The 12834-nt window shown below is 37.7% G+C and overlaps 1 protein-coding gene across 1 annotated transcript in view; it reads right to left on the bottom strand.

The window, feature by feature from the left end:
• Window positions 1-1541: 1541 nt before the first annotated feature.
• acbd5a (acyl-CoA binding domain containing 5a) overlaps window positions 1542-12834 on the bottom strand; it is a 51282-nt gene continuing 39989 nt past the window's right edge. Inside the window, exons 5-10 of the mRNA XM_048613204.1 lie at window positions 9444-9550; window positions 7042-7318; window positions 5666-5865; window positions 3230-3280; window positions 2798-2907; window positions 1542-2708 (exon numbers count right to left, since the gene is read on the bottom strand). Of these exons, the coding sequence (XP_048469161.1) occupies window positions 2696-2708; window positions 2798-2907; window positions 3230-3280; window positions 5666-5865; window positions 7042-7318; window positions 9444-9550 (758 nt within the window). The 3' untranslated portion in view covers window positions 1542-2695. The remainder of the gene's footprint in view (window positions 2709-2797; window positions 2908-3229; window positions 3281-5665; window positions 5866-7041; window positions 7319-9443; window positions 9551-12834) is intronic.

Raw genomic sequence — 12834 nt, forward strand, 5'->3', positions numbered from 1 at the left:
AACAAGGCTCATGCTCTCTCTCACTATTGGCTGCAACATCTTCCCTCACTCACTGACACCCACTGAAACCCCTGACGCCATGAACCTTGAATACCCTCAGCTCTGCCTATTCACTCATTTGGGATAGCTCCCAACTTGCACCAAAAAGCAAAAGCTGTGCCACCCACTTTCACTTCTCTTATTAACTTAATCTCTTGTTCGTTTCTTGTATTCCAACAGGAAAATAGTCCAGAATAGGACAGAAAGAGTCAGGATAGGTAGTAGCTCAACATTCAACTCCTCACCCATTATGAGGAAGAATCCTGATGCTGACTGGCCTAAGTGGCTGACTGAGTGCCCAAGCTTTTGGATTAGTATCAGAGGCCGCTTTTGACTTACTGTGCTAGCTAAAGGCTCTTTCCTGTGATTTGACACAGGAATGCTGACAACGATGGCAAGACTGCTGGGTTTGTGTCTGTGCTAAACAGCATGACAACACAGCAATATGGTGAGGAAACTGCTATCCCTGGCTAAGGGGAAATGCATAAAAAGACAAGTTGTAAAAAGGCAAGTATGTGGTGGTAAGCGTCCAATTAGATTCAAAGTGAGCGAGCTCCAAGTGAGGAAGCAAACTGCTCGATGATACAGCCTGGTCTAGTCCACGAGCTGGTTGCCTGTCCCAATGGCAAATGGCAAAGCTAGAGTTTTACAATGATCACTGCTGTTGCACCCTGAGGCGTAGCAGTGGAGTGCAGATGCATACTGTAAGTGGATTAGAAATGTGCTATCACGGTCATTTGAGGCTGCCACATGTCAGATGCCAATATCAATAGATGTTGGACATGTGTGGCCTGCACCATTGGTCCCTGGTGTCTGAAATGAGGATCGTTCGGGATAAGAGGAGAGCTGAAATCACTTGGTAACCACTATGACATTTGTAATGAGAATTCTTGGATTTAGTTTGCTTATAGAAGATGGCAGATAGAAAATTGCATATTAATGAGGCAAGATGTGTTGTTAATGTGGTTAACATTAAGTAATCTCCCTTCGTAGACAACTTTCCACTGCCTAGCGAGAATCTCACCTCAAAGCCTGGCACTTATTTAAAGGATGCAGCAAGTTGTTCCCAACACCAAGATAGGTTTCACTGGACTTCTTGCATGATTCTGCCACCTTTCACACCATAGATCATGTCACTCATGTCCTGATAACATTCAACACCATGTTTTGATTATAGATATAAACACACATCCATAAACAATACTTACACTAGTTGTGCTCTCTTAATTTTGATTTAAAAAAAAATACAAAAATACACAGAACCTCCAAAAAGTTTATTTGCGGCTCATATGATAAAAATATATTATTGTCTATCATGCTTAAAGCTATATTCTGTGAATTATTTTCATGCTTACAATATTTTTCTTGAACTGGTGCCCTGGATTTTACCAGAACTCCATTCATAAAACTGGTTATAATAATGATGTGCTTTGATAAACAGGATCACATATATTTTAATTTAAAATCAATATTAAATTGCTATTAGATCACCTTGACACATATTTTCTTCAATTTGCAATTTTATTACAATGTAATTGAAAAAATATTGCACTTACTTTCAAAAAAAGTAATTTGTACAACTATTAACAGCATTGATATGAGTAGACTTCACAGTTGATAATTATATATAAATAAAGTTACATGCAGAGAAATGACATGTAAAAGCTGTATCTAATGGATGAGTCTCAGTACATTAGTGTCAGGTTATATAATCTCAATTTTACCAGTTATTTCAAAAGTGCTGGAGATAAAGCAAGTGCTACGTCCACCACACATGGCTTTTTGCTCAACAATGAACTACGTAAAAGAAGAGCTCCATCTACTGGCCATTTCAGAGGAATGGATCAATGGGTCAAAAGCACTCTGTTCAGTTACAAAAATCCAGGGGTTGATATTATTTGTTCAGTAGCTGCAATGTGCACATAAAACCAATATTGGATCTTTTGAGTTACTGACTATATAATAGGAAAGTATTACCAAATTGCTTCTAAAACATTTTTTAAATGCAGTCACTATTTGCTGACAAACTCAACAGCTAATGTACACATCAAGATCCCACAAAAAGCAACTGAACAGATATCCAGAAAATCTATTTTATTAACGCTGGCTGAATGGGAATGTTGGTCAGGGCATCAGAATTCATTGCTGTTCACAAGTCTTGCTGAACAAATTCCTTGCTTGCATTGTACAAAGTACAGTAAGATGCAGCTTTTTAATTGAATGATTTCCAGCTAAAACACTAGAAATTAAGCACTTAAAATATTTTTAACATTCAGATTTTCCCCAGTTTCCTTCCAAAATCAATTTTAGCTAAATTACAAGCAACTAAAGCGACTTACATTCAGTCAGATACAGCATTTACTATTGAGATGACAGTGCAGTGTTTGTTCCATAAATTTAAAATAAAAAAAAAATCAGGACACTATAATTTAAAGATGATTATTACATTAATCCAGAATTAATTAATGCTGTTTGGTTCAAGTATCAGTTATGTTGTAGTATTTAGTTATGTACAGTGCGCAGGATGATTTTAAAGCAAAATGCACATCATTGGACTATGTTAAGGTAGAACACCACTAAATGAACAAATCCAAATGATCATGTCAGGCCTTTCACGCTCTCCAATTTTGTAGACCTAAGAGTGCCAGGTGGATGCCTAGTTCGGTTTTCTGAAATTTGAGACATACAGGAGATAAAAATCACTTTACTTGCACTAATTTCTAATGAGTAGAAACCAAAGAACTTATTCAAAAATTACCTCTTCCTCCTTTGAAAATACATATGCACAAATAGCTGGAGGATAACAGGCCAAAGGATCGCAAATGCAATAGTTCGGCCAGATACATCAAAAGGCCACCAGGACGATGTCTGAATGATGAAAGCAAACAATACACCAGATGTAATCTTTCATCATTAAAAATCTGATATTTCTCAAATATAAATTAAAAAATTATGCACAATAGCAAACTTTATAACAAGCAATATGGCAAAGTGGAGTGCTAAACTGCATAAATAAAAACTATGAAGTTATTAAATGAAAATATCACCATGAAGAATCATTAAGGTTATTACTTTTGTAAACATTTTTGTTAGAAAATGGAACTCTGCAGGTCAATTTTTAAAACCTGTGTTTCCGCAAAAGCATCTACAATTGATTGTATATTAAAATAGTGATTAATACAGTAATTACCTTATCACCTGCAGTATGTTTAAGCTTTGAATGGGCATCTTTGGACTTCACCTGAGATGAAGGAAAGAAAATAAATGTTAAGCCTTTCTTAATAAATAAAACGTGTACCAAGATTGTAAGGAAAATCATAAAAAAGCTTTGCAAAGTTATCTTTTGTGGAAATTTCAATTATTGATACAACATCACATCAAACTAAAGCAAATTGGTATGGCTAAGTGAATGGGCAAAACTATGGCTTATCAAGTTCAAGAAAGGAAGTGTGAGGTAATCCTTTATGGACCAAAAAGGTATAGATCAGGGCACTTTCTAGATAGTGAGACGTTAAATAGAGTAGGTGTCCAAAGTCACTTGAGGGTTCAATTCATAGATCTTCAAAATGTCACAAACAGGTGCAAAAAAAACCCCAAGAAGGTTAATGGAATGCTGGCCTTCATATCTGGAAGACCAAAGTATAAGGTTGCAGAAGTTATGCTGCAGTTATATAAAACCCCGATTAGACTCCATTTGAAGTACTGTGAGTAGATCTGGGCGTAACACCTTAGGAAGGATATATTGGTCTGGGAGGGAGTACAACAGATTTCCAAGAATAATACCTGTACTTCAGGGGTTAAGTTAAGTGGACAGACTATACAAATTAGACCTGTTTCCTCTAGAATTTAGAAGATTAAAGGCTGATCTCATCGAAGTCTTTAAGATATTAACACGAAAAGGCATGATAGATAAAAATAAACTATTTCCACTGGTTGGGGATTCTAGAACTAGGGGACATAGTCTGAGAATTCAGGTCAGACCATTCAGGAAAGCTGTTAGGAAGCACTTCTACACACAAGTGATGGTAGAGGTTTGGAACACTCTTCCACAAACAGCATTGGATGCTGAATTAGTTGTTAATTTCAATCTGAGATAGATATTTTTAAACAAAAATATTAAGGGAGGTGATTGGCCTAGTGGTATTTTCACTAGACTATTAATTCAGAGACCCAGATAATGTTCTAGGTACTTCAGTTCAAATCCCACCATGACAAATGGGGGAAAGTTGAATTAAATAAAAATTCGGAATTAAAAGTCTAATGATGATCATGAAGTTATTGCCAATTGTTGGGAAAACCCATTTGGTTCACCTATGTCCTTTAGGAAAAGAAACTGCTATCTTTACCTGGGCTGGTCTACATGTGACTCCAGACCTACAGCAATGTGGCTAACTCTCAACTGCCTTCTGGGCAATTATGGATGGGCAATGAATGCAGGCCTAGCTAGCAATGCTCACATCTTCTGAATGAATAAAAAAAGGGCCAAAGGCAGGTTATGGAGTATCGATGATCTCATTGAATGGCATACTCCTGTTCCTATCTTCCTGTGAGTGTTCATCTTGAGACTCTCCTAAAGTTAACAAGTTACAATAGTGCCACAAAAGTCAGGCAATGGCTATCTTCAATGAGAGAATCTAAAAATTGTCCCTTGAAATTCAACGGTGTTACTATCACTGAATCCCTCACGACCAATATTGTTGGGGTTATCAGTGATAGAAATTCAAATAGACTAGCCATATAAATACGGTGGCTATAACAACAGGTTAGAGGCTAGGAATATTGCAGTAAATAACTCACCTCCTGACTCCCTCAAAGCCTGCCTACGATCTTCAAGGCTCAAGTCAGGAGTGTGAAGGAATACACCACACTTGCCTGGATGGGTGCAGCTTTAACAGTCTCAGGAAACTCAACACCATCCAGGATGGAAGAGCCACAAGATTAGACCACATTCACAAACATTCACATCCTCTGCCTGTGACATGGAGTTGCACTACAGAAATTCACCACGGCTCCTTCCAAAACCACAACCATTTTTACCTAGAAGGACAAGGGCTGCAGATACATGTTATCACTATAACCTGCAAGATCCCCTCCAACAAGACTTGGAAACATATTGCCATTCCTTCACAGTCACTGGGTCAAACTCCCTCCCCACTGACATTGAGAGTTTACTTGCAGCAAGTGGACTGCTCGATTTCAAGAGGGTCATTCACCACTATCTTCCCTAGGGCAACAAATGGTCCAGCCAGTGACCCCCACATCCATGAGTGAATTAAAAACAAAATCTTCTTTACACATTTCTGACTCTAAAGAAGCAGCACTCATTGACTGATATCTCCTTCCTTTACAAGTACTGTTTTGTAATTGTAAGTCAGTTTTCTCTCCATTCTGGAGAAACACAGCACATTCAGTACTTTTCACTGATGGCCTAGTTATTACTTTGAATACAGCTTAGTGCAAGTCTAAATTTTACTCTCATTGCTTAATTCCCCACAATACAGCACTGTGATTACCACTGGTATGCGCAATGGGATCCTGCATTAAAGAAACTACAAGCATGAATAGGCAGTGCATGATACCATAATGTATCTCTACATACTATCACTTTTTTTGGATTAGCTTTTACCTGAGAAGCAGTCCTTGCCTCCAACATATGAAGGCGTTCAAACACACTCTGCATGTCCTCCTGGAGTCTGAGTAGTGCTACTGCAATCTGTTCATTCACACTGGCTTTTTGCAGCCTCTCTGAGCCTCTTCGTTCCCCATCACCACCATTACCCAACTGTGTGACCTGAAAACCATTCCCCGATTGCTGCATCCTATTACCTACAAGGTAAACAGGAACACAATTAAAATAACACCCATGTTGGCAAAAACACAGGGCAAACACATCAACTATTCAAAGACCTGCAGTTACAAATACTTCAGTGCTCTATGAAATTCAATAGCAAAGACATTAAACATCAAGTGGATTAAGCAGTTACACAATAGAACTCATCAACATTATAAGATGAATTGTGATTAATTATTTCTACTGGCCAGCAGGACTGTAACAACAGTTAATAAGTGTAAAAATGAATGGAGGTGAGTAAAGAGAAATCTATTAACAGACATTGAAAAGATGTGTAATTCTCTGCCACAAAGAGTTGAAGTATAAAGCATGAATCATTTAAAACAGAATTAGAAAGTTCCTATAAGGGACATGGTAAGGATAGAAGAATGGGGATTACATGAGGCAACTCACTTGGTGCAACACTGTACTGCGTTTTTTTTAAAGAATGAATCTTTGGTTGTGATTGCTGCTAGCAACGCTGCCATTTATTGCTGATTTCTAGTTATGCTTGAGAAGATGGCAACGGGCTGCCTTCTCGAACTGCTGCAGTCATTGCAGTGAAAGTGTTTCTAATATCCTTTCTAAGCTTGGAGTTTCAAGGGTTTTACCCAGGAACAATGAAGTATAACTTGGTATCACCACGTATTTACTGGCCTTGACCTTCTAAGTGGTGAAGGTCATAGTTTAGAGGAAGAGATGCTCCTGAAACAATTATACTTCTGAAGCCAAAGGAAATACCAAACCATGTCCAAAAGTGCTTTAGAAATGAACACTGCTGAGTCAAGGTTTTCCTACTGTTTTAGCTGTAACATAGCACCAATGTCATAGTAATGCAATGGAAATGCAAAGAGTTCTGAGCAATGTTTAGAATCAAGAGCTCCATATACCTTTGTCAACAGGAAGAGAGATTCTACATATTTTCTTCCTCTTACTTTTGGTTTCCCTACAATGCTCGCTCATCAACTACAGATTAACCAAGGGGTTCCTTGGAGTGGGTCTTCAGTCTTCCACAGAAGGAAATTGTGCAAGACAAGGTTGAGCACAAATGAAAGAAGAAAGAAAATAAGTTGCAAAATAAACCCCACAAAATTTCTCAAGAAAACTAGTCCTTGGGACATATTTGTAGGGAAATTCCTCAAATAAAATACTTCTTCCAATCAAAAACATACCTCGCCCCCTCCTGGGTCCATGAAACTCCGTTCTTTTGCTAGTTATCTTCTCTTTGTGAGAGCCACTTCCAACTGGCTTTGCATCTTCACCACCATGATTAACACCACCTTCTCCTCCCAAAACCTGTGCTTTCATTGTTCCAGGTTTCCCAAGGTAGTTTAGGGAATGTTCCAACTCTGTTCTTGAACTATTTGTGAATAGCTGCCTGTGATCAAATTCCGAGCCCATCAGAGAACTGTTAAAATTCTCTCTCCCTGGGCTGCCAGCTCCTGAAATCTACAAGAATGAAGTAAAATAACATGTTTACAGTACTTAAGAAGATCAAATGATTACTTGTGCAATAGTCATGTCTGTATATCAAGTGCAACCCAAGAGAAAATGTTTTTAGGTCCAATTCAATTATTAACACCATGTTATTAATATACGTAAATAGTTAATCATTGATGACAACTAGAAGTAAGTTACTAAAACATAAACAGAGATTTACTATAAGAGGTTTCTGCTGCAGGTGGTGGTCAAAGACAGGCTTGGTTAGTCAGAAGCAGCCAGGAGAGGAAAAAGATAACTTTAGTGTTAGCAGTACGGGGGATACCTGCCAATTAAACAAAACCATTTATGATAGCTCAGTTTCTCATGTTTATGCTTACATGATACCTCTATGAATCACCAATCTCAAAATAATCCTCAGAATAATTATCACAAGGCAGAAAGCCTTCAAAGATGTGCAGGTTAGAATCATAGAATCCCTAAGTGCGGAAAGAGGTCATTTTGCCCATCAAGTCTGCAGCAACCGGCCAAAGAGCATCCCACCGAGACCCACACCCACCCCCTATCCTATGCCCATAACCCTGCAGTTACCATGGCTAATCCATCTAGCCTGTAAATCCCTAGTCACTACGGACAGTTTAGCATGGCTACTTCACCTAACCTACACATTTTTGGGCTGTGGGAGGAAACCGAAGCACCAGGTGGAAACCCACACAGACATGGGGAGAAAGTGCAAACTCCACACAGACACTCAAGGCTGGAATTGAACCCAAGTCCCTGGCACTGTGCCACCATGCTGCCCTATGTTAGGCGGATTGCCTGTGCTAAATTGGCCCATAGTTCCAGGAATATGCAGGCTAGGTGGACAAGCCTTGGTAACTGCAGGGTTATAGGGATGGGTTTGGGGAGGGCACAAATGGGCAGAACAGCCTCTTTTTGCACTGTAGGGATCCCATGATTCTCTGAAGTCAAGGTCCAAAATATCTTTTTAAAAAGCCAATTAACAGTTGTGGATCTCTATAAAACTATCATTTTGGTATTTCACATTAAAAACTAATTGTGATGGGAAAATTAAAAGTGTTTTTTGAATGGAACATCTCATGTCAGATTGATGTCTGTCATTTTTTTAATGTAGATTTCTCCTGTTCAGAGACAGTTTAGTGCTAGTCAATTAAATACTTTCACTTTGTGCATTCATTTGTCATCTCCCTCTGCATTGGTTCGAAAACACCTTAGTCTCAATTCCGTAACACTTTACAACAATAGTCTAATTTTTGATTCCTGTTATGAAATCTGTCATCCTTTTATTATGAACACAACTTTTTATTTCATGAAATGAAGAAAAATTGAACGATTTATTATCATAGACTCCATGAGCAATACTTTAATAAAGAGAAAAATACTATAAATTTAATGGCAGTTGTGGAATTAAATAACTGTTTCAAAACTTAATTCATATTCAAACAGTCTGGACAGTTTTTGTATTTATTGCACCATCCAGTTGCCCAAAATATTTACTGCAGATACAGGCAGCAAATGAGAAATTAGAAAAGGTATAAATAGGTGGTATAAATCTAGAAGAAATCTATTCACTCCAATAAAAAAAACTGAGCTAAAGCAATTAAAATATTATCTTTTTTAAAAGTAGTTTAAAAATGTCTGGCTATGAAAGGCTCTGAAGATTAAGAGGACTAACATATGGATATTTGAAATATTTTACAGATCTGCTTCAATTGCAGAATGGTGCTCCTCAATATGTATATAACCAACTGCTTCCATCAAATGGAAAGAGATGCTCAAGTGGACAATGGATAATTACCTACACAATGGATAATTACCCAGCTCTGATGAAGAGTCATCTAGACTTGAAACGTCAGTTTGCACTCTCTCCATGGATACTGCCTGACCTACTGTGGTTTCCAGCATTTTTTGTTTTCAGCACAGATTCCAGCATCTGCAGTAATTTGCTCCTCCTTCGGATAATTACCTGTACCCTATTGCTCCGCCTGTACATTGTCTTATGGAACAACTCAACATTATTCATTGTTCCGTCTTATCCACTTCAAAATCCATTATATTTTATACAATCACATGGCTTTAATTTTTGAGTGCTGTTCTCTACATCAGCATTTACCTCTTCAACTCCCAGCTGTTCCATTGAATCACAATATATTTCACTGTCTGAATCGCTTATGATGTGCTGAATTCCTGGAAACTCACCAACCTGGCTTTCCATTCCATCTGTACAAATGGGAGAAAAAAACCAAACAAGTGATAAACAGCTGTAAAGTCAAATGTTAATGTCATATTGAGAGCAGAGGTTTATCAAAACGAGAGAGAAATTTTACCAAACACTACTGAAGAAAATGTCTCATACAAAAGAGAGATTTAAAATTATTAATGTAAACTATAGGACTAGTCAATTCCCAAAGACGAAATGGCACTAGATCTGTTAAAAATTGTTTGCTTTCCTCCTTGAAGTTAAAAAAATTATCGTAATCAGGTTGGTGTAACTTGACTACATTGGGTACTTGAATAGAAAGAGATTTCCCAGTGGTTTCCTTTTTGTATTAATTTTTTAAGATCAAATTCAGGAACATGCACACATGCAGCAATGGTGCCAATCCCTGAAGACTTTTAAGGAAGAGGAACCAGAGTACATCAATTGTAAAGGAAAAGGCTACAACTAAGGAAGTCAGAAGACAAGAGACGAAAAAGGCAATTAAACAAGTTTTTCTCTTCCTCCACCACCCCCACCCCCCAAAATATCCTGTCGATAAAGTTAAGAGTTACCTGAAGAGACATCTCAGATTTACAGGGAGAAATTTGTGCTATTTCTCTGTCAATTTGTAATGCCATTTAAGGTCATTGTTTACATAAGAACATAAGAACTAGGAGCAGGAGTAGGCCGTCTGGCCCTTCGAGCCTGCTCCGCCATTCAATAAGATCATGGCTGATCCTTTCGTGGACTCAGATCCACTGTATCTCACTGTTCTCACCGTATCCCTTAATTCCTTTATTGTTCAAAAAAAATCTACCTTTTTTTTAAAAAAACATTTACTGAAGTAGCGTCAACTACTTCACTGGGCAAGGAATTCCATAGACTAACAACCCTCTGGGTGAAGAAATTCCTTCTCAGTTCAGTCCTAAATCTGCTCCCTCTAATCTTGAGGCTATGCCCTCTTGTCCTAGCTTCACCTGCCAGTGGAAACATCCTCTCTACTTCTATCTTATCTATTCCCTTCATAATTTTATATGTTTCTATAAGATCCCCCCTCAATCTTCTGAATTCCAATGAATATAATCCCAATCTATTTAGTCTCTCCTCATATTTAGAGCAGATAAACATAGGTAATATAGTTACAAATAAGCTGCTGCAGCTTCAGAAATTCAAAATACTTTAAAGTTCCAGCTCAATCACCTGCATCTTGTTTTTCCTAAGCAAGGAAGTAACAGATACAAAATAAACCACAATATCTGATGTGATGGACGATAATATGTTAATGGGGTGGGGGTTGGGAAATGATAGTGTGTTGGTTTGGTAGGAGGGGATCTTTGTATGAAAGATCTTATGACATTCTTCAGCAAGTGTGGATAATGGAAGCTTAGAGGAAATAGTAAAGTTAAAATTTCTAAGCATAGCAAAAGGGGAGTCTGTTAGTGGTGTAATTATCATCACTGGACTAGTAATCCAGAACCTCAGGTTAATGTTTTGGAGAATGGATTTGAATCCAACCATTATGAATGGTGTAATCTGAATTAAATTTTTTAAAAATCTAGAATAAAAAGTTAGCTCAATGGTGATTACTGGCGGTTATCATAAAAATCCATCTGGCCCACTAATATCCCTTAGGGAAAGGGATCTGCTCTCCTTACTGGTCTGGCCAACATGTAAATCCAGACCACAGCAATGTGGTTGACTTTTAACTGGCCTTAACTGGCAAGTAGACATGGAAAATAAACACTGCCCTAGCCAGAAAAGACTACAGCCCATGGAAAAATGAAATAAACTAATCACAGAGTACATGAATAATGGTGTACTAATGGCATGATATGGTTACATTGTAAGGTGATCCTTTTAGCTGTAGTAAATCACAGAACAAATGGAAAAACAAATAGCTTTAACAAGAAAAAATTGTGAATTGGCATGAACTTTAAATAACTTTTCTGTGTAAAGGGTTATCTTTTCTAAATTAGGAGAACAGGATCTATCAGGTGACCATGATTGGACCCCCAACAATATTTCTTTCTTTACAAATCAGAATACACAAAAACAATTACCAAAATTGATATTTACTGGGTCAGTGTTTAGGAAATAGAAATATATGTAATGGAAGGTGTATAACTTGTAATTTTTATCATTTTTAAACTTTTGGATATCAGAATAGAGGCAAATGGGTGTTGTTTACTTCTGTGAAGGTTTTGTTTTAAATGAAAACAAAGGTCAGAGAGTCCTTACAGAAGTGTTTAAACCCAGCACTTGTCAGTAGGCAGGTGACTGCAGACCCCTGCGGTATTAATGTTTCATACTATTGGATTTATGAGAGGTAGGGTAAACATTTAAGGTAATGTTTCTAAAATTCAGTTTAGAAAATACCAGAAACAAAGACAGAAATTGCTGAAAAACTCAGCAGGTCTGCCAGTATCTGTGGGGAGAAAGTGGGGTAAGCGGAGTTAAGTTTTTCTAGCAATTTCTGTTTTTGATTCTGATTCCCAGCATCTGCAGTTTTTTCAGTTTTTTGTTTAGAAAATACCAGAGTTGAATTCAGAAATAAGCCTAGTTTCTCTACTAGAAGGCATTCAGGGCATTTAAGGGGCCCAGTTACTTCAGCCGAATAGCTTAGTTTGTAAAGCTTAACAAACATGGAGAGCTTGGTTGGAAATCTGCAGATTATTAGAACTGAAAAAGTTTAGGCTCTCTTATCTGTGAGAAGTTCACTGATTTGTCTCCACAGTCTGTGGCAAAGAAACTGTAACGAGTTAGTCATGCAGAAATGCAAAGAGTTAGGGTGTGGTTTCTCAGGGCTGGAGTCTCTGTGATACTATCAGAAAACAGGTTGCAACTTTGTTTAGAAAAAAAGATTAAAGATTATTTTAACTGCTACTATATACAGATAATTTTGCGTAATAAACATCAGTGGTGTTATCAGAGAAAATCTATACCCTGCGTCAATATGATTCGATGACTAACCACCAGGTTAATTAACCAAACAAAAGATAAAGCAGCATGTGATCTAACAAATTATGTCTCAATCTGGGATCTAATATCATGGGATCTAATATCAGTTGGGATCATCATGTGCATTCACACGTTGAGAAATTCAACATACAATGTTGAACAGGTACATATTAGCTCTAACCGTATGTGTAGGTTAAGTGAAGAACTGCCATTAGTTTGAAATAACAAGGTGTAGAGCTGGATGAACACAGCAGGCCAAGCAGCATCAGAGGAGCAGGAAGGCTGACATTTCGGGCCTGGACCCTTCTTCAGAAATGAAGGGTCTAGGCCTGAAACGTCAGCCTTC

Source organism: Rhincodon typus, chromosome 2, assembly GCF_021869965.1.
Source record: "Rhincodon typus isolate 14 chromosome 2, sRhiTyp1.1, whole genome shotgun sequence".
Taxonomy (NCBI): domain Eukaryota; kingdom Metazoa; phylum Chordata; class Chondrichthyes; order Orectolobiformes; family Rhincodontidae; genus Rhincodon; species Rhincodon typus.